The 27,300-nt window shown below is 50.8% G+C and overlaps 2 protein-coding genes across 2 annotated transcripts; one reads left to right on the plus strand and one right to left on the minus strand.

Moving 5' to 3' along the window:
* Nucleotides 1-6,907: 6,907 nt before the first annotated feature.
* On the minus strand, nucleotides 6,908-11,278 carry LOC311193115 (uncharacterized protein; the record flags this gene model as incomplete). Its single annotated transcript, XM_084265842.1, has 5 exons — nucleotides 6,908-7,674; nucleotides 7,954-8,118; nucleotides 8,503-8,823; nucleotides 8,953-9,228; nucleotides 11,245-11,278. 5 exons carry the CDS (start codon nucleotides 11,276-11,278, stop codon nucleotides 6,908-6,910), a joined length of 1,563 nt encoding a protein of 520 aa, XP_084121968.1.
* Nucleotides 11,279-15,539: 4,261 nt separating this feature from the next.
* LOC311193533 (torsin-1A-interacting protein 1-like) lies at nucleotides 15,540-26,789 on the plus strand (the record flags this gene model as incomplete). The annotated part of the gene is made up of 6 exons (XM_084266382.1): nucleotides 15,540-15,936; nucleotides 16,195-16,267; nucleotides 19,276-19,376; nucleotides 20,545-20,601; nucleotides 23,204-23,263; nucleotides 24,275-26,789. The coding sequence occupies 6 exons, from the start codon at nucleotides 15,540-15,542 to the stop codon at nucleotides 25,075-25,077; spliced, it is 1,491 nt and encodes a 496-aa protein (XP_084122508.1). The 3' UTR covers nucleotides 25,078-26,789.
* Between the last annotated feature and the right edge of the window lie 511 nt (nucleotides 26,790-27,300).

A 27,300-nucleotide genomic window follows, 5' to 3' on the forward strand; every position in this document is an offset into this window, starting at 1 on the left:
GCCGCGCTGCTGCTGCTGCAGCCGCCGCGGAGGAGGCGGCGAGGCGGCCCACCAGCGGCGGTAGCAGGAGCAGCCGCCGCCGGAGCGCGGCCCGGCATGGCTGAGGGAGTTAATGACTTTACAACCTGCCGGGTGGCGGGCGGCGACCCGCGGCGCGGCCGCTCGGCGGGGGATGGGGCTGAGGTGGGGACCGGCCGCTCCTCAAGCCCCGCCGCCCCGGGGCTCGGCCCCCCGTCCCTCCTTGCGAGCCGTGGGGCAGGGAGCCTGAGTCTCCCCCCGCCCTCCTCGCCTTGTACCGCCCTGCCTGCGGCCGGTCCCAGCGCCCGGCTCTTCCTCCGCTGGTCGCGTCGCTGTTCGCAGCCCGTTTGTAACCGCCGCGGCGACACGGTGGTGGCTCCCGGTTGGGCCACTGCTCAGCGGTCACACGCACCCGGGCTGCCCCCGGCAAGCCCCTCGCTCTCAAGCGAAGCCCTCCTTTCCTCAAACAAACACCCCTTTGCTTCCCCATTTCCTTTCCCTGCCCTGTCTGGGCGAGCGCTTTTCCCAGTGCTTCGAGTGTGGGTGGTGGCCCTGAGGCTGGGAAGGTTGGGAGAGAAATGCCACCCGCGACACTAGCATAGTGAGCCTGCTGACCTGGGCCGTGCCAAGAGAAGACGGAGCTGCCCGCAGGTCCTGTTTCTCAGCCGTGGCTTGTCAAGTCACAGGTTAAAGCCCAGTTTAAGTCTCAACGTGAAGGCCACCCTCTGCCACCTCGTTTTGTGTGCCCTGTCTCTAGTGCAGTAACTGCAAAATGCTTGAACTTGGAGCAGCCAGCTCTTCCCTTGAGGCCTTCACAGGCACCCCCAGAAGCTCTCTGAGACATTCCAGGCTAGAGCAATCCGTTGATCCCCATCTCCAGGTGCTGCTCGCACCCTCGGATAGCCACCAACCATGCGACTTACTGGGAATGAATTTGCTCTCTGGTGCCTTCCCCTTTCCCTTTGGGGGAGGGGATCCTGGGGAGATGCAGTGTGTGTGTGTGTGTGCGCGCGCTGGCACACCTGAGCCCCCCCATCACGGGAGGGAACCCCGTGAATGGAGGCTGCCTGCACAAAAGTGGCATTGCGTGTCCCTGGCCTGGGGACCAGTGGTTTCTTCAGGCCAGATGTGCTGTAATTAGTGGGGAGAGGCAGTCCGAGTGCTCTGCGCCTGTCCTCTGTGAAGGGTTTCGGCCCAAAGGAGGAGGGAGTGGAGAGGAACGATGTGGGGTGTCCGCGGGTGGGGAGTGACCAGGGTGTCCTGATCAAAGCTGGTTGCTAGCGGGCAAGGGGAGGAGATCTAGGAGGATGGATAACCCGTTTGTGCCATGAACTGCGTTCTACAAAGGCAGGCAGGGGAGCAAAGTAAAGCTTGAGAGGCATTTTTTTTTTTGCTTTTCCAGCCCTGCTGCAGCCCCGTGTTCCTCTTGCGGATAAGCCAGGCTGAGGCCATGCCTAGGAAGGAACAGGAAGGTGGGGGGTTGGCTCCAGCTGAGCGAGGGAGCCTGCAGCAGTGCTGGTCCCATGAGAGCTTCCATGTGTCCAATCTTCGCCAGCTCCTCTCACGCAGTGTCTGAGTGGGAGCCCTGGGATGCAAAGATGATTCGGGAGGGGGAATCTCTGCATGTTCTGTGCTGAGGGAGCGTGACGGAGCAAATCCAGGCATCCAGCGATGCTCTCCTCTCCAGGGCCCCTCCATGGCCTGCCTCTCCTGACCTTTCTTGCTAGCCCTGCTCTGATCCCGCAAGCACAGCTCCTGAGCCTCTTCTGCTCCCAGGATTGCTGCAAGTGCAGTGTGGGAGGCAGTGAGGCAATGTCTGAATGCTGCTTGCCAATTTACGTCCTGAGTTTAAGCAGAGTGGTTGTTTTCTTGATGTTCAGTGGGGGGTTTGAATGAACTCGGTCACTGTGGGAGCAAGGGGATAGGGGATATTCTATTGAATAGAATTGAGCTGGGGCCAGCCGACATGTTTCATTGTAGGTGCCAGTGGCATCTGGATACATGGGCTGCTTATGGGGACTGATTCATACTCATCCCTTGCCCTCTGAAAGTTGCCTGGGATTTCAACCTCTTGTTTCATTGAACTGGGCTTTGCCAGCCAACTGCTACTCCAAAAAGCTTCCAGGCATAGTCAGGGGAGGAATCAAAATGTATTGCCACTGGCATGGAGGGATGGTGTTCGTGGCTACTGCTGCGGCAGGTCCTTCCAGGCTGGAGTAGGCCACCCTCTAACATGGCCTGAAGGGCTTTATTCTGCTCATAACTCACTTGCAGGTGTCACAGGTGGCAGCCTCTTCCTGCGGGCAAAGTCCTGGGATCAAAATGACAGGGCATTTAGAATGATGAGTGTGGGACACTGGCCTGGAGTGTAAAGGTCTTTGGACACCTCTTTGCCTGTGTATGTGTTTTCCTCCTGTTGGCCAAGCTGCTGGAACAAACCTGTCTTTGACAGCGGTCTTGCAAGATGTTTCACTGGGTTTTTAGTCCGTCCAGCACAGATGCCCCTTCCTGGCCCCGGGAGCAGAAACAACTGGACTTTGCTCTCCCTGTGAGGAGGAACCTGTGTGGTCCAAAGCTCCCCTCACAGACACAAGCTCTGACTAGGGACGTGGCTGGTCCTTCATTCTACTGCTCTGAGCAGCTCTGTTAAGCAGAGAAAACAGTGGCTTCATTCAGCTGAAGCTGTTAACTGAGGGAAGAGACCATGTATGCTCCTCCACGGAGATCACAATGAGCAGAAACTGCTGCCCAGAGGGGTCTGAGTGTTCCCCTGGGCTGCTGGGGCCAGAGGACGGAGCAGACCTCAGAGGATGTGTGATGCAGGGAGGCTGCTTCCATCCCTTGCTTCCAACCATGCTGCTGCCTCTGCTCTGGCTCCGAGAGGATCCTCAGCTCTTGAGTGCCCTCACCAGGGATCTGTAGAGCCCTCTCTTTGGCCTGAGCATAACCATGCAGTCCAGCCAAAGTGGGGAGAGGCCAGATGGAGGTCTGCCTATGGATTTGTTGCCCCCTCCCTCTGTGGGAAACACACTTGGAAGCCCTTTTCTTCGAGCCTCTTCATTGGAAGCTCCTGGATCTGTGTCCCACACACTGAGGCCAAGCTCCTTCCTGACGTTCGATGTACAGCTGGCTTCACCTGATGAGGCGGAGGGGAGAAATAATGTCTTAACCTGCAAATCTCTCCTATAGTAGGGGGTTTGTAGGCTTGAAAATGCACACACACCCCTTCCCTCCCCCTGCCCCCGGGGGACTGGGGCAGGCTGATCCATTTGCTTTAAATGCTGAGGGTGACAAGTTCATGTCCACTCACAAGGCAGCAGCACACTCACATAAATCAGCACTAGTTTTGTGGTGGAGCAGCTCCGACCGGTCTTCTAGAACTGATTCTGCCCCTCAGCTGAGCTCCTACATAATTTTCATAGTAATTTTGGGGGTCAGTGGGCACCCTGCAGCAGCACATCCTTCCCTGCAAAGAGCGGGGCTAAAAAATCCACCAAAGGAAAGAGAGTTGGGGAGGGGGATGCATTGTTTAACGGGCCAAGGAGAATAAGAATTTTGTTTTATTCTTTTTTAATAGATGAGGAATTGAAAAAGAATGGAGTTTTAGCATTGATGTAAGAGCAGGCAACTGATAAAGCTCTAGCCAAACCGTGCTTAGGCGATGTGAGGTGGGGGGGGAGGGGCATGGGGGAAGAGATGCTGCTGGAGAGATTATGAACTAGGTGTGGGGGGCAGTTGAGGGGTGCCCAGGGAGAAATGATTCATCCATGATGCTGCAGAGCTGGACCATGTCCTGCTCCAACCCGGGTCCTGTGCTGCAGCCATTGGAGCTGATGGGAAGGGGAAGCTTTAGTTGCTGTGGACCTTGCTGGGGGTCCTGCAGTCCCCCTTGAAGTGACCCCAGCCCTGACAGGGTGCAGGAGGAGGAGGATGATGTGGAAATGCTGTGGCTTGGCAGAGTTGGGGGGGAAGGTCAGCCTTGTGCCTCTGCATCAACATGTCTCACTTTCACCAAGGCCAGGACCGGTTCTTGTCCTTTTGCATCAGACAACAGGAGACAGGAGGTGTTTACCCCTGGCAATCGGTCACACAAACGTCTATTTGAAAATAGATGCCAGCGTTCCGAGTATTTAAGTTGCCAGGGACTGGAGGTGCAGTGACACCGAGTAGAACTGATCCAACCAAGGGTGTTGAAATGAGAAATATTTGCTTTCTGTATTTCTAAAATATTTCAGCCATCAGTGGGTTTCAGTTTAATTATTGTCATTAAGTATGATGCAAAGCTCAGCGTGTTTCAGCCTGGGCTGAATTCAGCAGCCGTTTTGGGGTTTGGTTTTAGTTTTGCCTTAGTTGAAAGAGCCGCCCGTTTTTGCCCCAATCAACTGAGAAGGTTGTTTGGGGTTTCTCCAGAAAAAGCAAACATTCTCTTTATTTGCACAACTACGGCCCTGACCTAAATAAAGCCCCTTCTGCTGGGATGATCTCTTTTGCTTAATGAACTGAAAACAGTGCAAGGGGCGGAGAGAGAAAAAACCCCAAACCCCACACCAGAATACGGAGTCCGGTCTCACTTTGAAGACTTTGCTGGTTTCTTTTGCAGCCTTGTTATTTATTTGTTATTTATTTGTTTAAATAGAAGTCTTGTTTTAGAAGCAAGTGGGCATTTTGCCTTTAAAAGGCCATGAAGAGACTGTCCGTGTTGGAACAGCTCTCATGGATGACGCTTACAGCGACATGCCCAAGCTGCCTTGGCGTGCCTTGGCTATGCATTGCGAACACAGCACACGAAACGGAGAGCACGGTAACACTTAAAATACAGATTTATTTATTGTTTTTCCTCTCAAGATATTGGCATTAGGTGATTAAGGCTCTGCCAGGTCTTACATCGACACCTGTGCTGAAGGGTGCTGAGCAGGAGCAATGTTTTCGGTTACCAAAGTAGTGTACAGCAATGAAAAGAAGGGAGGGAGGAAGCAACCCCCACCTTGTACGAAAGCGTGCCCCGGGCTGCCTGGCTGGTGCTGGGGTCCAGCAGGTCATTCTCACGTTTGTCACGACTGAAACCCCTGTGGTCTTGTCTTCATGTCCCCAGCCAACCCAAAAAGTCTGTCCTTCAGTCAGGACATGAACAAGTAATGCCTTCCTCTTCCTTCATTTTGTTCCCCTCCTCCAAGGTAAAGGCCACAAATCTCCTGAGACAGGTCAAAGGCACGCGGTGGGAGGAAAGAAGGGACAGGCAGTGATTTTAGGGTGCAGGGCTGTGCCTTGGCCGGTGGGCCGGAGCAGTAAAGGCACTGTTGGCAGAAGACCTGGCCAGCACCAGGGTCTGGTTGCTGTAAGGAGCGCTTGGATGCGCTGCTTGTTAAAAAAACACCGTAGTGTTCTCCATCTGTGTCTTGTTCGGCTACAGAGCCTGGCTCTGCGAGGCCCCAGTCTGTGCTGCTTGCAGGGAAACAAGCTGTGTTCCTTCTCTGGTGGCACTGCAGGTGCAAGGGGCTGGCCTCTGGGGCTCTGTTGGGTGGTTATAGGTGCTGTAACCCACGCCTGCTCCCTGAATGTTCCCTGAGTTGGCTGCTCTGTCCCAGAGCACTTGCAGGAACGCAGCGTGCAGTGCCACCACGGTGCTTCCAGGACTTGGACGTCTCTTCCTGGGATGCAAAAGATGGCAAGGAACCAAACTGCTCCATTGAGAGGTTTTTAGTGTTAAACACCAGAGATTTTGGCTTCAGCAGGTAATCCCAGCTCTGCTTCTAGTTGCCTTAGCTTTTGCCAGGGCACCTGGCAGGGAGGCAAAGACACCTTCAGAGGGCAAGGAGCTGGCATGCTACCCTGCGTGGCCTGAAATAAATATCAATGATAATGTCTACATTCATCAATAAAAGCTGGGGAGAGGCAGGCAGGCAGCTCCCAGAGACCAGAGATCCACGTGAAGAGCAATCCATCGTGTAGGACCAAAGCTGATGCATCCGACCAAAGAGGCAGTCATAGCCCTGTGGCGGCTACGGGATCAAGAGCGGACTTCATTTTTTAAGAGGTAGTATTGAGTGAAACCAATACTCAATCTTTCACCTGGGCAATCCTGTGAGGCTTCATGCTGTCAGAGCAACAGGGAGGTGGCTTCTGTTTCATTAGTCTCTGTATTTGGGGATCTCCACCCACACACACCCCTTTAGTGCAGTGTTTTAAGTGCTGACAACCTGCAATTCCTTGTAATCGATGTTTTGGGGGTGTCCGAATTGCAGGCTGGTTGGTTTGAACTTCCAGCATTTCAGGTCTGGTCTTTGCTGGGTGTCCTTCAGTCTGTGCAAGTGGGACCCTTACCAGGACTTGCCCTTGGCTAGCAAACTGGTTTTCTCTTTGAAGCCTGCCTTCAAAACGCTGGGCTGCTTTAGGGAATTCGAACTTCCTGCGTTCCAGTGGCTCTCTGCAAAGAGATAGGAACCTTCTAGATAAAGGTACGCATTGAGACCGATGTACACAGCATTAGCAAACTGAGGGGCAGGGGAAATTAAGAGCTACTGAATCAGAATGTTCTTCTGACCTATGTGTATAGGTATGTTCTATATGTATGCTGTGTATGTTCTGTGTGTGCTTCCCAATAGGAGCGCTATCGGCAGTCCCATGTTCCCTCCTGCCTCCCCACCCAGCGATGCTCTCCTCTGCAATCATCACTCCAAAGCATCCGCTCTTCCCATCTGCCAGAAGGCAGTGTGTGTCCGCATCACCTCCAGGACTCAGCTCGCCTCGTGGTCTGGATCAACTTGTACCTGTCCAGCTCTTTCCCAGGAAGGAAATGAAAGAGAAATAGCATTGGTTGTGCCACCGCCTGCATCGGAATCGGCCAGGACCAACTTTCCAACCCTTCCTGGGGCTCTGGTGGCCTTTGCCCCTAAGGTTTGGTGTGGGCATGGCAGCCCCCCTTCTCGATGGTCGGCACCGGGTGGATCGGTAGGACCAGGTGGGAGATGCGGCTCCACAGCCCGCTCAGCTTGTCAGAGTCCATGTGGTCATAGGAGCTGGGGGTCCTGGTGTTGGTGAACTTGGCCCAGAGGAAGTCACGGACCCTCTCTTCCACCTGCTGGAGGCTGATGTCAGTCTCTAGCATCTCCTCCTCCAGCAGTACAGTCAGCAACAGGGCCACGTCCTTGAAAGCAGCACTTTCGTGGTCGCAGTATTTGTAGAAGATGAGGGTGGCTCCTGCCGGCAGCAACTCAAAGTGGTGTATCACTGCAGCACGGCCCCCAGCCTCGAAAGCTGAGCTCAGCTCCAAGTCCACCTCCAGCTTGGCCCTGTCGCTCTGGAGCCTGGATTTATCCATGCCATTGATCTGGACCGTGCTGGCATGCAGGGCGGATGAGTAGGTGTCAGCCACAGAGACGCTAAGGCATTGCAAGGTCCGCTCAGCCTTGCGGGCGGCCGTGAAGATGACAATGGCCGGTTGCGTGTGGTGGGATGCGTTGAGGTGCTTCTGCAGGAACTTGCGCCCGCGAAGCCACAGGTGGGGACTCTGCCCTGGAAACGTGTTCTGCAGCTGGCTGAACTGGGACAGAAAAGCCTCCACCGTGGGGTTCTTGGGGGCTTGCTGGGACTTGGAGGTCGGGTTGGCGAAACAGAATATGCATAAGCCGAGCAACACGAGGCTCACGACGACAAGCCCTGTTCAATAGGGGAGAAATCCGAGATGGGGAACAGAAGTCAGTCCCAAGTGGCCTGCAGTGATATGCTGGAGAGTAGCTACAAGGGCTCTTTTCCCCTTCCCAGATCCTCCCCACTGCCCCAAGAAAGCACTTCAGGTTGGCCCGGTCTCTGAGGCCCAGGACTGGTGAAGAGCCTGCCTTGCCCCAAGTTGTGAGACCCGTGCTTTCCCCTCAAGCCCCCCCAGAAGAGGCTGTGAAAGGTCCTGAGAGAGAAAAATAATTAAATGTGCTTCATTACTTGTTCCTGGAGGATCAGTGCCTTCTGGTCGATGAGTAACGCACAAGGGAAGCTTCTTTTCCTCACCTTTCAGCAGGAGGGACTTTTTGGCCTTCTCCTGGTCTGTGTTTTGGGAGGTGATGTGCTCCAAGCGGGACTGAGCTTCTGGCTTTGGGGCTGTGTGCCCTGTGGTAAGAGAAAGACACGTGCAGCTCAGTGTGGAGGGAACAGGTAGGTCAGGCTGTAATAAGAACAATTTACAGGAGCTCTGAGCTGCAGGAAAGAGCTGGAAGTAAATACCACTTTGGGGTGATGCTGCTTGGAGCCTTGGCTCCCTCTGCTTTGGGGGGTGGCAAGAGGGGATGCAGAGCGCAGCATGGTTTCGTACCTTTCCAAGCAGGACAGTAGCCAAAGGAGAGAGAAAGAGAGAAGCCAGTTAATTCCTTATACCTTCTTTCCAGAAAACTGACAGCAGGCCCTAGTGAGCTCACCATGCCGTTCTTCCCATGCCTGTGGGAAGTGGAGACACGTGCACGGCGCACGAGCAGCAGGGCGCAGCTGCCAGCTCACCTCTGGTCCCGTGTCTGTGCCTTAAGGTGCCTGGGGATCCGCTCTCCTCTGTTTCGTGCTCTGTGTGCTCTTCTGGCATCTGATCTTGTGGGGGGGCACCGGTGATCACCTCTGCCGAGAGGCCCTCGGTGACATCTTCTGTGGTGGTCACATCCAGGTGTGTCACATCGCTGTCAGAGCTCAGTGATTGGCTTCCCAACAGAGCATCTTTCTCTGTCGTGCAGGAGCTTTCATGTTGCTCACTCGTCTCCTGGTCCTCCCGTGTTTCCAGGTGGATGGGGCTGTCTCCTTTGCTGTCCGTGTTATCACTGGCCAGCCTGGCTGTAGGGAACAAAATTTGCAGGCCTGTGCTTAGTCTCTTTTAGTACAAGAACCAACAAGCCTTTCCCCCACTCTGCCTCCTCTAAGCAAAGGCCTGGGCCATCAGCATTGTGGAGATGCTGTACTCACCTTCATCATCGCCATCTTCTTCCTGGAATTTTTCTGAGACACCATCTCTTGTCTTCCCAGATTCTTCCAGTGATACTTCAGCTTCCTGGAGATCCTTCTCCTCTACCGTGGGGCCAGCTGAATCTGACAGTGTTGTGTCTCCTCCATCGGCAGTTGGTGATTTACACACCAAGGAGTCCTCCTCGCCTGTCACTTGTTGCTCAAGTGTTTCTCGGGTGGGCTCTTGCTGCACAGGATGCTCTGCGGTGCTCTCCACCTTGCATTGGGCTGGTCCAGCTGTTGGAAGCAAAGGTCACAAGCTCAGCAAGCCACCCAGGAGCCAAGAATGCCCAGTGCTTTGCCACCACCCAGCAAAACTCCCCCTTGTTGCATTTCAGGAACACCTGCACAAGCTGCATTTCAGAAAGGTCTGTGCTCGGTGAGATAGAGGAGATAACAGTGACTGAAAGCAAGAAAACTCATGGATCAAGATCAAAATGGATGAATAGGTGAAGGAAAGGAGGGGGGAATCACAAGCAATGGAGAGACAATCGCTCACAGCCTCCCACAAGTGGACAGATGCCAGGCCAGTCTCAAAGCAAATCATAGAATGGTTTTGGTTGGAAAAGACCTTCAAGATTGTCGAGTCCAACCATCTATCCAGCCCTGCTAGGTCTTGACCATGTCACCAAGTACAGCATCTACTCTTTTAAACACCTCCAGGGATGGTGACTCAACCGCCTTCCTGGGCAGCCTGTGCCAATATCTGACAACCCTTTCAGTAAAGGAATTTTTTCCAAATATCCAACCTAAACTTGGTAAGTTTAGTGCTGCAATGAGGTCCCCCTGCAGCCGTCTCTTCTCCAGGCTGAACAAGCCCAGCTCTCTCAGCCTGTCTTTGTAGGGGAGGTGCTCCAGCCCTCTGATCATCTTTGTGGCTCTTCTGAACCCTCTCCACCAGTTCCACATCTTTCTTGTACTGGGGACCCCAGCTCTGGAAACAGGACTCCAGAAGGGGCCTTGCAAGGACAGAGCAGAGAGGGACAGTCACCTCCCCATCCCTTCTGGCCACTCCTGGAGGAGACCAACACTGGAGCATAATTCAATGGAGACAATCTGGGGCTGGACACAAGCATTCACAACATCCTCCCAATCAGACTTCAGGTGCTGCTTGTGGAAAAAATGGCCTGTGAGTCATTAAGCACCACAACGCCGCAGGAGCGACTGCGCTGAAGTCAGAATAAAGACTGATACAAATGGCAAGGGGCTCCCTACTCATGTGAAAGGAGGGAAAAGCATCCAAACAAGCTGTCCTTCGGAGTGTGCTGATTATGGGAATACTTCTGACCACCCAGGACAGATCTGAGTTGGCTACAGCATCACGGGTCATTGAAACACCCACTGGGATGCGGGGAAAAGAAGCTCTCCTGGTCTGAAGCTCCATTTTTAGCCTTCCTTGTGCTGCCCACCTGGAGTCTAAACCTGTTGCAGATGGGAATCCAAAACTGTCCTGGTTTTGGTCAGGATGGAGTTAAATTCATTTGTAGCAGCGGATGGAATGTTGTGTTTGGGAGTTAAAATGAAAGCAGTGCTGGTAACACCCTGATGTTTCTAGTTGCTGCCAGACAGTCAAGGACTTTCTCAGTTCTTCATGAGAAAGGAGGGGCGAAGCCAGGACAGGTGACCTAACTGACCAAAGAGAGTATTCCATGCCAATTACGTCCTGCCCAGGATATCGGGGGCTGACGGGAGGAAGGCTGAGGGCGGCTCCGGGACGCACGGTTCTTGGGGGACGGTCGGGTTCTGGGACGGCTCTGGGTGGCACGGCCTGAGTTGTGGGTTCGGTGAGAAACTGCATTGTGTATCAACAGCTTCATATATTTTTTTCTCTAAAGTCCTGTTAGCATTGTTATATTGTATCTTTCTGTTATCTTAGTAAACTATCCTTATCCCAACCCACGGGCCTCTTAGTTTCTTGGTTTTGGGGTTATTTGCCCCTTCCTTTTCCCTTCCCTTCCCTCTCACACCCCCCCACCCCCCACCCCTTCCCTTTTCCCTGCTCTTTTCCTTTAAGGAGCAGGCAGCTGCGTGAATCTCAGCCGGGGTGAAACCACAACAAAAACTGAAAAGAACTTGTTAATCTTTCACCCTTAAAAAGAATAGTAAGTAAAAAATCCTGGCTTTTCTTGGACTGGAAAAGAGAGGATTCTTTTATTCTTTATTTTTCTTTTGCTTAGGTTTCCCATGTCACCACTGAAATCTTCCTGCAAAGGGATTTGCCTAATAGATGGAGTAAGCATACGATTCTCTTACCTCCAGACAGATCCACGCTTGGATTCTCCTCCATTTCCTCTCCTCCCAGGAGCTGTGGCTTCTGCACTGTTTTATTTCACTTTCTCCTTCGCTCATAAGGAGATGTATCTCCCAGCTGTTTGGGTGGCTGAGCGAGTCCTGCCCCTCTCACAGCCACCATCCCATCACGATCTTAGGAGGTGCAACTCAACGCCCATAAACCTGCGAAACAAACACAGGAACGGTGATTCATGGTGGAGGAGGATGCTCCTCCCTCCACAATTACCCAGGCAGTGTGAAAATGGGTGGGTGGCACCGATAACCACCAACCTTCAGCCCAAGGGTTAATAGCTATGGCATTTCCCAGCAGTCTGAGGGCTTAAGGCAAACTGTAGCTGTCTTGGCATGAGACAGTACCCCATTCCCTATCCTGATAGGCTCATACAGACTCAGCTACACTCTGAGATGGCAGAGTCTGGGGCTCAGCAAGCCACCCTGTATAATTTTTGGGGACCTGGTGTCTCACTGCCAGGTCTGTGGAGAGGAATAAGCCTCCTCTACCTCACCTTCCTCCCTCTGGCACATCAGACCAGGAGACGGTGGTGTTGGGAGGCAAAGTTGCTGGCCAAAACACTGCCTGGTCCCTGGCCAGCAGTGACACCCCCCCTCCTCCCAACCTTGCGCCCATCCGGGGGGGCTGAGCATCCCTGTGAACCTGGAGCAACAGCCTGACTCTCCCACACGCCGGGAGCGATGCTTCCCTCTCTGCTAAAGCGCTCTGGGACCCGACAGCCATGCAGGACGGAGTGTAACCCGAGAAAGTTGCGGTGGCTTTCGGGCGCGCAATGCCTGCCTGTGGAAAAGTAGGCAGCATGGAAAGCTCCAGAGAAACATTCCCTGCTGGGGAGCGGTTCCTGCGGATTTCTGTGCAAAAATCTTGAGCTCAGGCTTCATGGCAGCTCTTCCCCCACTGCCGCTGCCTCTGCAGCTGCCTTTTCTTGCTAAATACAAGGTTTGGAGGAGGTGTGTGTGGGGGGGTGATTGCCGCTCTCTGCCGCCCAGCTCTCATCCCTCCCTTCCCTGTGCTGTTCCGGCTGGTGACGCTCCGGCGGGAGAAGGAAGTCAGAGGCACGAAGTGGCTGGCGGAGTCAGATGCTTACCCAGGCAGGTTTGGAGCAGGTCAGGGCAGTGAAGCGAAGCCAGAGGGATGGCAGGAGGAGGTCACCCTTTTTCTTTGCCCTTCCTGGAGGCCCTTTGGTTTGCTGGTGGCAGGACAGCCTGTGCCTCAGCGCACACCCTTAATCCTTTGCTGTCAACGTGACACTGAACTCTGTCCTTCCACAGGCTGCCCGGCAGGCTGCTGGGAGCTGTAGTTTTCCTTCCCTCCTTCCCGGTAAAGGAGGGCAGATTTTCTCCAGTGAACAGCACTCATTCTCCGGAGTGTCCAGGGAACAGCTGCTACTTCTTTTGGCCATATTTCTGAAACCGTGTGGAGTTTCCTTCGGGCAGACTGGGTGCCTGGTGATTTCCTGTGTGAACTAACAGCCTTGGGGGTAAAACAGCTACATGGTGATGAGGAGGGAGCTGGTTTGAGGGTTGATCTGAAGAGTAGCATGAGGAAAATGACCTGGACTCGTTCACCATCAAACCCCAGGATCTTGGAATGTGCTGTTGTGCAAGTACTGAGAGGCTGTGTGCTGGGACATGGAGTGCAAAGGATGGGGGGGACACCCCCTCTCCCCTCTGGGTTTTCAATAAAATGATGCTATGCCTTGCCGTGCACAGATGGGGACAGGAATGGCCTTTATCCTATTCCTCCTGCCCAGGACACGTGTTCCTGGCAAAGGCAGCAGTGCAAGAAACAGCAGCGCAGAGCCCACAGCTCCCTCGAGGTGAGCTGGCAGCCTTGTCACGAACAGCCTCAGCGGAGCCCAGCGGCAGCGAAGTATGGGGAAAGGCTGTGGCGGGGGAAATGGGGTATCAACCGATGTGGAGCTGTGACTCACCAAATCCTGTGATGTGAGGACTTGAGACGCTGGTGGAACAGGTAGGAGGCTGGATCTGAGCAGAGCAGAAAAAGCTACTGACGCTGTGCACAAGAAACTTCTGGATCTTTCTGACACAGGGCACTGAGGCAGCGCAGCAGAAGGCTCAGAAAAGGATGAAGCTTGCTTGGGGACAGCAGGTCCATGAACAAGTACCGGACTGGGCAGTGGGGGATGCCTATCTGGTGAAACACGTGGTCCCAGCCCCATACTCTGTTCCTGCAGCACCTAGCACTGTCCTGTGGGGCTGCTAAAGCTGAAAGGGGCTGTCTGTGCATTCCATTTGTCCCCCTCCCCAGGCAGGGCTGGCTGGAGGATGCCCACTTTTCTCTCCATCCCTCCCCAGGCATCCAGGAGCTGCCCCCTACCTCTGACCTCAGTTATGAGACATGTGTGTGCGCAGTATCACATGTATTGCCACCGATGCTGGAAGGGGAGAAGGTGTGAGGTGTGCGTGAGCTCAGCGCATGTAGCCATGGCAGAAAAGCAGCGGCTTCCTCTGCAACCAGAGCCACCCCACTGGCCGTGGCTGGGAGCAGGGGGGGCACAATGGACACAGAGTCCATCTCCCCTCCCTGCCAGACTCAGCACATTCCTTTATCAAGGCCAAGCTCTCTCCTGAGGCTGTAAAACTGGGGAGAATGGACAAGAAGGAAGGAAAAATCTGAGTGGCTGAGCTAGAGGCCAGGATCTCCCCGAGAGCCCCGTGTCCATCTTGCATGCTGGCTGAAGGCGTGTTTGTTTTCAGCCAAGGGGGCCAAAGCAGAGAGGAGCCACAGGGGGCTTTTTACATCCCTCCATCCCTGCCTTCACAGTGGGAGGTGGTGGGGAGCGAGCAGAGGGGCCAGCCCATCCACAGGACCATGAGCGCCCTGAAACCCAGAGCTGGGACGTAGAGTTGTCACTCAGCAAACTCGGACTGTTCTTAACTTGGGTTTGATGGGAGGTATTTAACAAGGGGTAACAATTCATCTGAACGTGTGGCAGAGGCAGGAGCGACAAGGTGAATTATACAGGACAGCTATGTAAATATTCACATGGTGTAACTGCTTAGTAACTTACTTTGGGAAACTTGCAAATACTTTGGAAGCTTGTAGTAGTGGCACTGCGTGTAGCAGTAGTTCTGCTGCTTGGGAATCACCAGCCACTCACCAGCCCATCTTTTTCTACTCAACTCAAACTGTTCAGGGCCAGTTCAGCTGCACTTTGCAACCCCCCAATGTGGTAATTTGTTACACCCCCTTTTATTTTTGCATTAGGTACCATCACTCAACATCTGTTGCACTACTGCATCCAAGAATGATGACGTTTACTCTGTGGGTCCTACAAGAGGCAGCAGCGTTCCTCTCACAAACACTTGCTTACTTCAGGGTCAGACAGAGTGGACCATTACAGAGTGTTGGCACAGCACTGTAATCGACATGACACTTGTGGGAAGCAGGCTGGGATGCTGTCCTTCCCCAGCCTTCTTGTCCGAGCGCACAGGGCCCTACCCCACTTCCAGCACTGCAGAACAACGAGCACCACACACGAGCGTGTATGTGCAGGGGGGACGGGGACAGGGACAGCCCCGTTACAGGGGTTAGTCTCCTTCACCACGCCGGAATCCCTGGGATGTGCTCTCAAGTGGGCCCTGAGGGGTTCGCTGCCGTGGTTCGCGGTGCAGGGCCGCCTGCCCCAAGTCACACGGCGGCGAAACGAGGCGCAACCCGCGCGTCGCGCTCCCAGGGTCTTGACCGAAGGCCGGAAGGGACGGGACGGAGCGTCCCTCCGGCGGCCCCCGCGGCGAGCGGGGACCCCCATCCCATCCCGGCCCAGGGCTCGGCCCACCCGCCCGCTCCGGCGCGGAGGCAGCAGCGCCCGAGACCTCGCCGCGGGGCTCCCGGGGGGAGAGGGCGAACGGACGGGCCCCGCCGCCGGGCCCTAGGCGCGGTAAGAGACACCGCCTGCCGCGGCCGTTGAGTCTACGCCCGGCCGCAGCCGGCCAGCGCGCCCGCCCGAGCCCGTCCTTCCCTCGGGGGCCGCCCCCGCGGGGCCCCGCCGGGCTGGGGGAGGCCGCGGCCGGAGGGGCGGCTCGGAGCGCCGGGCGCGCCCTCATTTTTTTCGCTGGAGGGCAGCCTCGGCGCAGCCGGGCCGCGGGACGGCCGCTCTCCGGCCCTTCCTCGGCCTCCTCTCGCCCGGAGAGCGCGGCGGCAGCGTCCGGTCTCTGCCCCGGGGACAGGCCCCGGCACCGATCCCGCTCCGGGGGGCAGAGGGGGCGCGACACGGGCCATGGCGGGTCAGCCGCTGTACCACGTGACGCCGCGGCGCCCCCTGCGCGCGCGGGCGGGGCCGGGCCCGGAGCCGGAGCGCGAGGCGGCGGGCGCTGAGGCCGCCCCGCGGCGGGAAGTGAGGTTCGCGGAGCCGCCTCCGCCGCGGGAAGGCGGCAGCTTCAGTCCCGCCCGGCGCGGAGGGGCGGCGGGGAGAGGTCGAGGCAGCGGCGGGCGGCGGCGGCGCCGCGGGGCTGCGGTGACGGCGGGCGGGATGGCGGGGGGAAGCGACGGGCAGGCTCCGCCGGACGCCACGGAGCTGAAGCGCAGGCGGAAGAGCCCCCGGTTGTTGGAGGCGCGGGCGGAGGAGGCCGAGGCGGAGGCCGCGAGCGAGGCCGGCCCCGGCGGGGCGCCGGAGGGTGAGCGGAGCGGGCGGGCGGGCGCAGCGCCGAGGGGTTCAGAGGTGCGGTGGCGCTAATTGGGGCGGGCGGGAGCTCCCCTGCCCAGGGCAGCCCGGGGAGGGGGGTGTGTGTGTGCTCCGCCGCACAGCCCCGCTGGGGCGTCCTGGTGGGCCTGAAGGGGCGGTTGGTGCTCTGGGAAGGCCCCTGGGCTGGAGCCGGTGGGCCTGAGCTGAGCTGCCCGGCCTTGCCCCGCCTTTCACCCGCTTCTCGTTCCAGAAGACCTGCGCCACTTTGGGAGCCCGGACTCCTTGACTCGGCCACCTATAAGAGCGTGTAGATCCGCAGGTAGGTGGTGGCTCGGGGAGGCTGTCGGGCACCAGGACGCCCAGGGCCGGGGAGTCGGGGCTCCTTGGGGTTTATCCCCTAGGCAGGCTTTACCGTAGCTCTGGCGCAGCGGCGAGGGAATCCCGTTGGGGTTTCTGTTCCACACAGAACCGACAAGGAGTGCTTCTCAGCCTTTGAAAAGGATGGGTGCTCATTGAAGCCCTTTGGTGATGGTTTTACCTCCTGCATCACTCTGAATGGTGCTTTACCTACGACGTTAAAATAGGGGATTACTGATTTTACTAACGATGCTTGGCTTTTAAGGGCTGAATTTAAATAAAGTAGCTTGAGCTGCTAAAATAAGTCGCTGTTAAGACTGCACTGTGCAATAAGCAGCATGGTGTATGAGGAAGCATGTAACTAGGCCTTGCCTGCCCTTTCTCCGAAGCACTGAGCATACGTTGGTGCTTGTTCTTGGAGGCTGGGCTGGACAAGCTATGTGTTAGCTCTGTGTGGCACCTCCTGGTTCCTTTAGTTGATGAAAATTATCTCTCTCTCAAAGCTTCAGAGAGACATTCTCATTCTGTAATGGTCACGGGGGTTTAGCCTGCTGTTCCATCACAAAGCTACGAGAAAGGTACCTGTATTTCCTTTCCTTGTAGTCTGTCAGTGCAGTTTGAATGGGACTGTACGCAGCTGTTCTCCATTCCCACCTGTACTCTTGCAGCAGCCCAAACTCTAGTGACCACTGCAGTGCGTGGCCTTAATTGTGTGGCACTGCCCTTAAGGAAGGGCTTGTCAGTGTTACGCTTCAGAAGCAGAATTTCCAGGAGGAGTGGATAAATCTTACCTTGAGGGAGGAATAGAGAGATTGTGGGTATTTTTTCATGAAAGTATAAGGGCTTATCTGAAAAAAGCTGTGGGAAGCTGTTAGCAACAGAGTCCTAGCACACTTAGTATTTTAAGTGCGGCTGGGCTGCTTTAAGAGATACAGCTGAATATTTTAAAGTGTAGACATCTCTAAAAATGAGCTTGTGGGAAGAGATATTCTCCCCCCACCTCCTTGAGCTTCCTCAAGAAGGAAACTTGCTTCCAGAGCTAAAAAGCTTTAAGAGCTTACAAGCCCTGCCTTGAATCGGGCATCTTCTAGGTCAGATACACACTAGAGAGACATCCTGTCAATCTCTGTTGAAATCATCTTGAAGTATGCAAGCACAGAGTACGACCCTGGGAGGTAAAGGCAGGTGCTTGGTGTTTTTGGTGCTTGAGTCTCTGTTGCTGTGTGTCACAGGCTTATCTCTGTTGTGTTGAAAAAGATTGAAGCCACAGGGATAGGTAGGCACTAGATTTAAAAGAACGAGTTCTGCTGTTTAAAACAGCGGCTTTACATTTTGGGTTACAAAGTGGTAGTTCCTGGGCTCACGGATTTCTAATCCCTTTGGTTGAACTGGTGTATGAAGTGGGGAGGATAGCGAGCAGATTGCTCTCTCTGGAGAGGTGACTGTGCCATAGGTGGGTTGGAAAATCCTTGCTAGCTGCCTGGGAGTCAGGAGTGATCCCATGCGTCTTGTACGGAGCCTTCTAGGCTGGAGGCCTCGTAGGGAAAGAACAGGCAAGACTGGACTGGAGTGGATATTTGTGTTTCTAGGGAAGTGAAGCTTCGTAAAGGGGGAGTGCGGGCTGCACGAGTAGTCCTCTGTAGATTGACAAATCCCTCTGGTTTTGTGATTACTAGCCACCGCTACCGGTGAGATTTTCCCTGTGAAACCTCCATACATAGTGAAATATTGTGGGTATGTTGTTTGGCATTCCTGAAAATCAAGTAATTTGGTGAGTGCCTTCCTTCATAGCTTGTTGGGAAATCAGTCACTTAGCAGCTTATTAAGATGGTATTGAAAATCTGTTGTTCCACTCACAACATGCATATACTTAACCTTGTACCTGTGACTGAATGTCCTCGATTAAAACTTAGTTTTCTCCCTTGTTCGCATTTTGGGATTGGGTTTTTTTTTCCTCCCTTGTATGCTTCACATACACTAGCATGCTAAACCTGCCAGAACATAGTAGAAAAAGGCTATACTTCCTATTCTTGAACTAAAATTAATAAACACTAGGTGGCAAGCTGCATGTTGCCCTTGCGTGTATGGTAAAAATACTTACAGAAGCACATTAGTCCCCAAGGGAAACTCAGTCCTGTTAAAAGAATAAAAAGGACTTTATCCTTTCAAACCTTTTATCCCAGTGTTCTGCTTTTGGCTGGCTTTCCAGCCCTGACCTTTGCACTGTGACTCCTATCATCTTAAAGGGGTTTATTCTTTCCAGTTCGTAGCACTAACCGAGTTGGGTTTCAGCATCTGAATAGCAGAGGAATTTGGAAAACAATCTAAAAGTGTTGGTTTAGTTCCTTCCCAGCTACCTGAGGGAGTTAATTTAGGAGCATAGATGCCCTAGATTGCAATTATGGTTAACTAGGGAAAGAGACCCAACTAAAGGATGGCTTGGACTGCATAGAAAGGGGACTTATGTTCTGTATTTGCTTCTCTTTCTTTTCCCCTCTGCCTGATGCTATGGAAGGCAGTGCAAGCATGGTTTGCAAGTTGTGTGCCCAAAGCTGGGGCGGGAAACTCTTTAGTCCCATGCTTGTGTATTCACTAGTTATGCTGAATCCCTTTAGTGCAAGGCATTTCCTGGCTGTCAGCATTTGGTGTCTTATGTCTGGGAGTTCTTAAATGTTTTTAACCCAAGGACTCCTAAAAATAAAAAAAAACCCCAAATGCCTGTGGTGGTGTAGACAGCAGTGTTTATAGTAAACTCACGTTTACTCAAGCTTGTCAAGTCTCAGTTGCTTTTGGCTACATTTTAGGAAAGTAGCTCTTGGGAGATGACAACGTGAAAACCACTGATTTAAATCCTGTCTGTTCTGAAAACTCTGTCTTGGTCCTTTGGTTTTGCCTTCAGTGTTATGAGCACAAATGATACTGTACTTATACCAATCCTTTCTTCTCCCCCCTTTTTTTGCCTGTTGACAGGCAGTTCTTCAGAGAATCCAACAAAAGAAAAAAAACCAGCTTATGACAGTAATGAACCCAAGAAACCAGCAGGGCTTCAACCAAATGTTTATACACCATTAAAAGGTAACAACACTGGTTTTATCAGTACCTTTTCTGCAACGTGACAAAACAATTGTTTATTTGTGTTAAAATGGCATTCTTTCTGTTCTGTGACAAGAGAGGGACTTGTTGAGTTGAAATCTGAATGGATGAAGAAGTATTTAAAAGAAATAAAATTAAGGGTGTGCTCTTGCCTATGAGTCAAATTAAAGCTGATGGTAGCATGACAGTCAGATGCTTGGGTGTAAAACCTGAGAGTTGAAGGAAGAGCAGTTTCAAACTGTTTCGAACAGTTTGCCTGCTTTGAAACAGCTGTAAGAGTGGAGCTTTAATTGCCTCAGGCAAAGCAAAAGTTACTTTCTGAAAAGGTAAGTTACTTTTGACTTCAGCAGGGGCAGGCTGACTATACCAAGAGATTTCAAAATGAGGGGGCCCTTTGTCTCTCTGCTGCTTGGAGATTTTTCTCGATGTGTGTTACAGAGGCAAGAGTAGAATACTTGAGGAGGAAAATAGGGGATACCTTTTAGCCCAGCAGACTGTAGTTGTGTTATGCAGGTGGTTTGAATATGTCAAAGTACATCAGCTATGTAAGGGAGAGCTGGTAACCGGCCAAAGGGCGAGGGTCAGTAACAGCCTGTATCACATGGGGTTCCCAGGAGAGCACCGAAAGCGATTGTGAGCGCAGGTTGACAGATCCTGGGTGAGAATAGGGTAGCTGAGACATGCCCAAGCACACATCTCTGTCAGCCTGCAGTTTCGCAGAAGCACATGCAGGCCATTTACTCAGGTGGCCAAGAACCTGCCCATGTTTTTTGGACCCTCTCCTGGGTCTGAGAGCAGTGTTGTGAAGGTGGTAGCTTTACACTGTTTATTTTTGGGGTTGTTTTTCTTTCCCCTCCTGCTGAATTATTTTGACGACAAATCTGGTACTTTCCATTAGCAATCAGCTAATGCTGCTAGTGCCCAGTCCTTTGCCTTTGATCATTATTGCCTCATTATGTTTTAAAAGAAAAAAGTAAGAGGGGTCCAGGGAGCTGTCACAGCACAGGCTTGGTTTGGCAGCACAGCGTATAGCCCTTCCCTCAGTACCTCTGAAGAGCTGTACCATATAAAGAGCCAGGAGCGTGTATGTCTGCCTTAGTCTGACCTCTGATGTGATAACCAAGTTCTTTCATCTGTGCTTTGGTTTCAGAGAGAAAGGCTGACTTCCTTGAGAAAAATCAAGAGCACTCATCAACTACACCACAGAGTAAGTCAAAAAGTAGATACCTGGTCTTTTCCTGTAATTAAGTGAAAAGTACAGAATTCCTTTCCTCTGCTTATGGTTTTTCCTGTGCCCTGGGACACTGTCTGGGAAGGTGGAAAGGGACCCAGGAGGCAGGTCCAAATGGAAGCTGGAGAAGGCAGCATATTCCAAAGCCAGAGCCCTTCTCTGAGGTTATTCAACTTGCTGGCCACAGAAAATGACCCACTTCTTCTTTCTTTTCCCCTCTTTTTTTTTTTTTTTTCTGGGTTAGGAAACTCGTGGACAGTCAGTAAATGCAGAACATGTACCAGTGTGGGGGGAGCTGAGAAAGGGAACAAAACCTTCACCTTTTGGTAACAGTGAATGTTAGAGCAGTTTGTACACATAACCTTCCTTGCTAGTCTTTCCCTGAGTAACGGTGGCCTGCTGTGACTGAATTACTTGTCTTACACTCATGGAGAGGAGCAGCATTCTTCTTTGCTAGCAAACTCCAGTCTGTTCATCTACTGACCAATTCCTTGTGTTTCAGATTTCTATCTTCAGTTGGTTTTGTGGATTGTTTGGTTCAGGTTGTGGTTTGTCAGGTTGTTGTTTTTTTTTTTCTCTGGAAGAGCGCTTGAAAGAAGAGGGGGGCGAAATGTTCTGAATTAGTAACCTTCTGTTCTTAATGTCTTGGCACTACTTTCTGTCCTGAACACATGTAGATAAACAAATTCTTGTTAGTTAAAATTCAATCTGGAGAATCTGGGGGTGGGGGGTAGGGGGATGTTTGGGGTTTTTTTGGTGGTTTTGGGTTTTTTTTTAAACCACGGTGCCTTCCAGTAGAGAAGTTTGTTTTGTGGGAGCTGCACAAATGCCTTTGAAAAAATGAATTGAAGCTGGGAGTTCCCACTAGTTCGGTGCTTTCTCTTTCCTGTGCGAGAGATAATAGGTGCTGCAGAGTGACTGGTTGTGTGTTGGGTGAAGGACTCTGGAAAGTCACTCGAAGCTCTGAAAGCTGTAAGCTATCTGCAGAAGTTAGGCAAGTTTGAGTTAGGTAAGAAAAATTATCTGCTTGACCTTGTGCAACTTGTGTTGTCAATAAGGCAAATTTTTTAGGTAGGATAGGATCTGGTTTTAGGCTGTTTATTGAGGTGGGTTTTTTTCCCTTTAGGGTATGAATCACAGCTGTCTCTTAAATAGGAAAAGGCTCTGCAGACAGGGTTACATTGTAAAATATTAGAGAACGAAGTGATTTGACCTGTTAACTATTAGCAGACTTGGGTAAGCGTAGCTGGTTCCAAGCTCCATGTCTGTGCCCTAGCAGGGTGGGGGGTTGAAATTACAGAATAGCGTAGCTTGTTAAGCCTGTTAAGCTCTGGCTTAAAGCAGAACTGCTTTTAGCACCTTCTGCAATTACATTTGTACAGAAACAAGGTTATAGAATTTATTTTAGTATTCTTGAAATAACTACTGCAGGGTGTGTTTGTTCAATTTATTCTCAATAGAGCCATTGACAGTAGCCTGATTTGGTTATATATTATTAAAGAGCCTTCAGCTTTGAACCAGTTGCCGTAGCTCGCAAGGAGCCTGAAATTCTTGTGTCTCTTCAACTGACTGCCTAAATGCAGTAAACATGCTGACCAGTAATTGCACTGTATATATTCATACTGGTCTCTTGGGAAAGTTGTTCATAATGCTCTTCTATGGATAATGTCTCTTGTAATTCGCTGTCTGAACCCACAGACCAAAAGTGTATTTTGAAGTTGAAAGTTTGCATTTGAAAGTTTGCATTTTGCTTTTAAAAGTGTAATTCTTCCTCAGAAGCAGACTGCTGATGAAGCAGGTGTCTGACCCAAGTAGATGGAGAGGTGATGTAAGGCTGTGCCTTCACAATACCACTTTGCTTTTGCTACTTGGATCTTACATCATCTCTTTTTTCTAATACATGTGTTCAGTGAGCTTCCATTTTTCTATACCTCAAATTCTTGAGCAAAATCCGGAAACTTAATTGGGACATGGGATCCTTGTGCAGAAAATACCAGCTTGTGAGATGTCTGCATTTTGCCATCTTGTGCTTGAAGTTCCTCCCTCTTTATTTGCAGCATTTCTCAAGAGTTACAGGTCTTTGTGGGTGATTTGTGATAGGCTGGGACTTGCACTTTTCAGGGCGGGATTGCCAAGGTGGCTTAAGAGCAGACAGTTGGCAAGTGGTGTAGATGGAGAGGTGGTCTGCCAGTGGAATGGGACTTCTCAGGCTAGTAACAGCGGTGACTGCCTCACATTCCTTTCTCAAGACCCTCCTTGCCTGAGCACAGGAAGGCGAGTGATGCAGAAGAGAACAGAAAGCCCCGTACCCGGTACAGCCTTACCTGGGATGAGCTCTCAGCCTCACCTTCCCTCCTACTAAGCAAGATGGCATTTGCTTCAACAAGGTGTTAGGCCAGGGTGCTCTGTTAACCTTCCTGTGAGCTTTCTAGAATGTTGGGTGTAAAAGCATAACGAAGAACAGCTTTTCAGTGAAAGTAACGTGATTCGGTGATTTCAGCTCCCTGCCAAATTCCACGTTGGAAGATTGGTTAGAATTGTGTCTTAGCATTTTTCTTATGTTCCTTTCTCTTGACAGGCAGAAGTAAATTTCGAGATCAGCCCAATATAAGGAAGCAGTCGCTGCCTTCGGCCAAAAGTAAGACTTCTGCTTTCGCTTCTATTTCATGTGTGTTACACTTAACCATTTTCATGCCTGTCCACGCATTAGATTTCCTGATAGCTGATGTTAAACTGTGGGTCCCTGCCAGAACAGGTGGCTGGCTTGCTAGGGCACGTGTTTTCAGCACTAAGGAAGGAAGCATCTTGTATAACAGGTAACGTTTCCACCTGAATTTACGGTCTTCCATCTATAGTGTTTACAAAATTTGCTCTAAGATTAAAACTGAGGCAATCGCAGTGTTATTATTTAGCAGCTATTGTCCTGATAAAAGAGGGGATATTAAAAGGTAGCATAAGGTATTGAGTTCTTTCCCGTTTCCAGGGAGGTTGGTATATTCTGTCTGTAACTTTACTTGGAAACAGAATCAAACCTTATGCTTGTAGTAGGTCAAACAAGCGTTAATTTAACTGTCCAAATACAAAACCACATCAAAATATCAGGTATTCTATATGCTTCCTGTGCAGTGTTTGCTGTGTGTACGCTTTGTGAAGCTGAATAATCCAGACACCACAAATGTTTTCTGATCATGTTGATCACCAGTGTTCGAGATGCAAACGCTTCTGCAGAAACTCTTTCTATCCTTATGGGGGCAGGGACAAGAATGAACGACACAGAAACCATTCCAGTGATGCCAGGTTGTGTTGCAGAGCCTAAGTGTAGCTCTTACTTTGGATATGATTCAATGGAGTGGAGTATCGATAAACTTTTGGAAGAGCTCCTCTTTCAGAAGAGTGCCCAATTTCTTAGTCAATCTGGAAATCTGTAAAAAAGTCATTTTTTTGAGGTGTCACTTCACTAAGTTGCTAAAGAAGTTCAAGTTTGGGTTGTTGTGGGGTTTTTTTTACAGAACATCCTATTTACTGTAGCAGTAGCGTGAGGGTGGGATGAGTTCATTTAATTTTACCATTTCTTACCTTCCTCTCACCTGTTGGCCTCTGGTTCCTTTTAAAACATTGCTTTGTTCCTGTTTGCCCCTCTTTTCTGTAGGTGATGGCAGATCGCGGAGTGGATTTCCCAGGGGCTGGACTTTGTTACTGGTTCTGGTAACCTGTGTCACGTTGTTTTATGTCCTGTGGAGTGGAATACCGAGTCTTCTAGATGCAACTTTGTCAAGTAGAGATACTCAAATTCTGCAGGTATTTCGGGCCCAAATGGAGAAACTGAAAAATACATACCAAAGTCAAGACCCCAATCTCTGGAAAAGAACCCATGTATTCCTTGAGAAACACCTTAATGCTTCCCATCTGCATTTGCAGCCGGCCATCTTGCTGTTCACAGCTGGCCGAGAAGCTGAGAAAGCACTGAGGTGCCTAAGTAATGAGATTGCGGATGCTTTTGCCTTCTCCCAGAATGCTACTACGATCAAAATTAACGGGCCAGACAAAGCCATACTGGATAGTGACATTGTTAAGCTGGAGGTAGATGAAGAGCTCAGCTCTGGGTTCAGAGAAGGCAAGAAGGTAGCAGTGGTGCATCGATTCGAGCTACTGCCTGCGGGCTCCACCTTAATCTTTTATAAGTATTGTGACCATGAAAATGCAGCATTTAAGGATGTGGCTCTTCTGCTGACAGTTCTCCTGGATGAGCAGTCGCTGAGGAAAAGCCTCACCTTGCAAGAAGTTGAGGAGAAAGTCCGGGATTTCCTCTGGGCGAAGTTTATCAGTTCAGGTGTTCCTGCTTCTTATAATAACATGGACACAGATAAGCTGAGTGGACTGTGGAGCCGTATATCTCATCTGGTGTTGCCAGTTTGGCCTGAAGAGGGGCTCCCTTTGGAGGGGTGCACATAAAAGTTACTGGAGAGGATGCGGGGAAAGGCGGAAGACAGAAAACGGGTGTTGCAATGGCCAAACAGGGAAGAACTTAGCACGGCTGCTGAGCTCAGGCAGCACACGGTCTTTTCTGTGCAAAGACATTGCACCAACTTGGCAGGGTTGTTTCTGCTAAAATAACTCTGACTTCTCTAAATCAACTGCAGAATATAAGCAAGGAATTTGCTGGTTGTTGGCAAGTTGTGTTCGGTGGCTTACTGAGGCTTGGTGTCCTGGAGCTGGAAGTAAGTGTCCACCACTCATCTGCTTCTGGAGCTGTCTTGGTGCACTGTTTGTTGGCTTTGCTATGAGGATCCTTTGCTGGTGGTGCATAAAGCTGGTATTGCAATGACAAGGTGATAGGATGCAACACCATCGCCTTCATCTGCCTGAATTGCTTACTTCAAACATAAAAAAAACCTGAACTGAAAATTACAGAGCAATGCGAGTCTAAGCACAAGCTTTTTCTTTATCCCATCTGATTGTAACATAGGTGCCATCTGTCTCTGGCAACTTCTAGAAACGGCAAAATTGCTTGAAAGATTGTGACTTGGTAGAGAACCTTTGAGCAAGCGTTTCTTCCTTAAATGAGCCTGCCCCAAACACTTCTGGAAAGTGAGAAAAGCTGAGTCATGAAGGGCTGCATGGCACTAGTAGTCATGTCAGTTAAATAATCCCTCAGCATCTCTGCCTCGCCACTTCCAGGAACTCTCTGCTCTCTGTCAAAGTTCTGCAAGTCTTAAATTTTTGGGGGAAATTATGAAATACCAGTTGTGTGTGTGTACTAAAGACCTGTTACATCTCCTTTCCAAATAACAGTTTAGGAAATTATAGGTTATTTCTCATTTTAATAAGATAATTATTTTTGCATAAAGAGAATTTATTTATTTGTTGTACTTGGTATCCTAGAAAAATAACTTTTCCTCACGTGTCTGCATATAACCTGCTGCTCGCTGTATATGCTTCTAGTGAAGGCCAGATTAGCAATGCATGTTTTGAAAAACCCACTTTCTTTTAGAGTGCCTCATGCTGAGACTAAAAACACCAGACTAAAAACACTTAAGTATTTTGTGTACAAAACAAGAGAACTGCAGCACTTCCATATGCTTTTTAACTATTGGTCCATGTGTGTTTGGCATTATCGAGGACGAAGGGATGTGTAGGGGACTGCTCTCAAGTTCACAGGATGTTTTAATGTGAATGATGAGAGATGAGCGGTTCTTGCACCGATTCACAAGCCCCTGCAGCTGTCCTGTTGCAGAGAGTCCTTAACCAGGAAAACCTCTCGAGGTACCGGAGCATCTGGCTTCTTTGTGGAAGCAAAGGTTTGGGGTGTTACTGTGGAACAGACCTAAATCGCATTCAGCATGTAAAAGAACAGAGTTTGACAGACAGAGCTGTGGTCGCTTAAACCAGAGAGGGGTTTGGTTTAACCACAGTGGACAGTGCTTTTTATTTTAATGGGAAGAAATAGAAACAGTAAAAAGACATGGAAGTGCTGGTGTTCTGGATGTTTAAAAATAGCTCAGGAAGGAAAAGATGGCATTTACATTTTGGACATTTCACTGGACAAATGTTTTTTAAGCAAACAACTGTGACTTATTTCTGAGTGTGTCCTGATAGTGTATCTTGTTTGTGTATTATGTAAACTATTTTAGTAATTCTTAAAAATAAATCTACTTGTTTTAGAAGCTGTTTTACCATTTGCCCATTGAATTTGAAGTGGTCAGACCTTTTGGTTTTAGATGTTTAAGATTGTTCCTTTTACCTTTGACCAAGTACAGACACTTAAAATGCAACCTTGTGCAAAATTTCCTATTTTTAAGAAACTCAAATGAGATGGTAGATACTGGGATGCAGGTGGACATCTTTGGTAACAATAGGGGCTTTTCTCTACCAGGGAACACTTCAGGAAATTGTAGTAGCTCCAAATTGTCATTTACTTGGTATATTTGTACTAATTCCTCAGTTCTGTTTTCAGCTGGAACTAATGATAAGATATGGTTCACTTGTTTCATTAGTGTGACACAAGAGTCAGCAGCTGACAAAAGGGATGACTTCATTCTTGTTCCACTCCTAGCTGTGTGTTCCTGTCCTGCTGCTGTTGCAGACTAGTGTGCTCTGAACTGACTGGAAGGCCAGTCTTACTAAAAATTAGCTTAGTAAAAAGAAGTATGTAATTAGCAGAATTGGCAACCACAC

The sequence above is a fragment of the Gallinula chloropus genome, assembly GCF_964237585.1.
Source record: "Gallinula chloropus genome assembly, chromosome: 6".
Classification (NCBI taxonomy): domain Eukaryota; kingdom Metazoa; phylum Chordata; class Aves; order Gruiformes; family Rallidae; genus Gallinula; species Gallinula chloropus.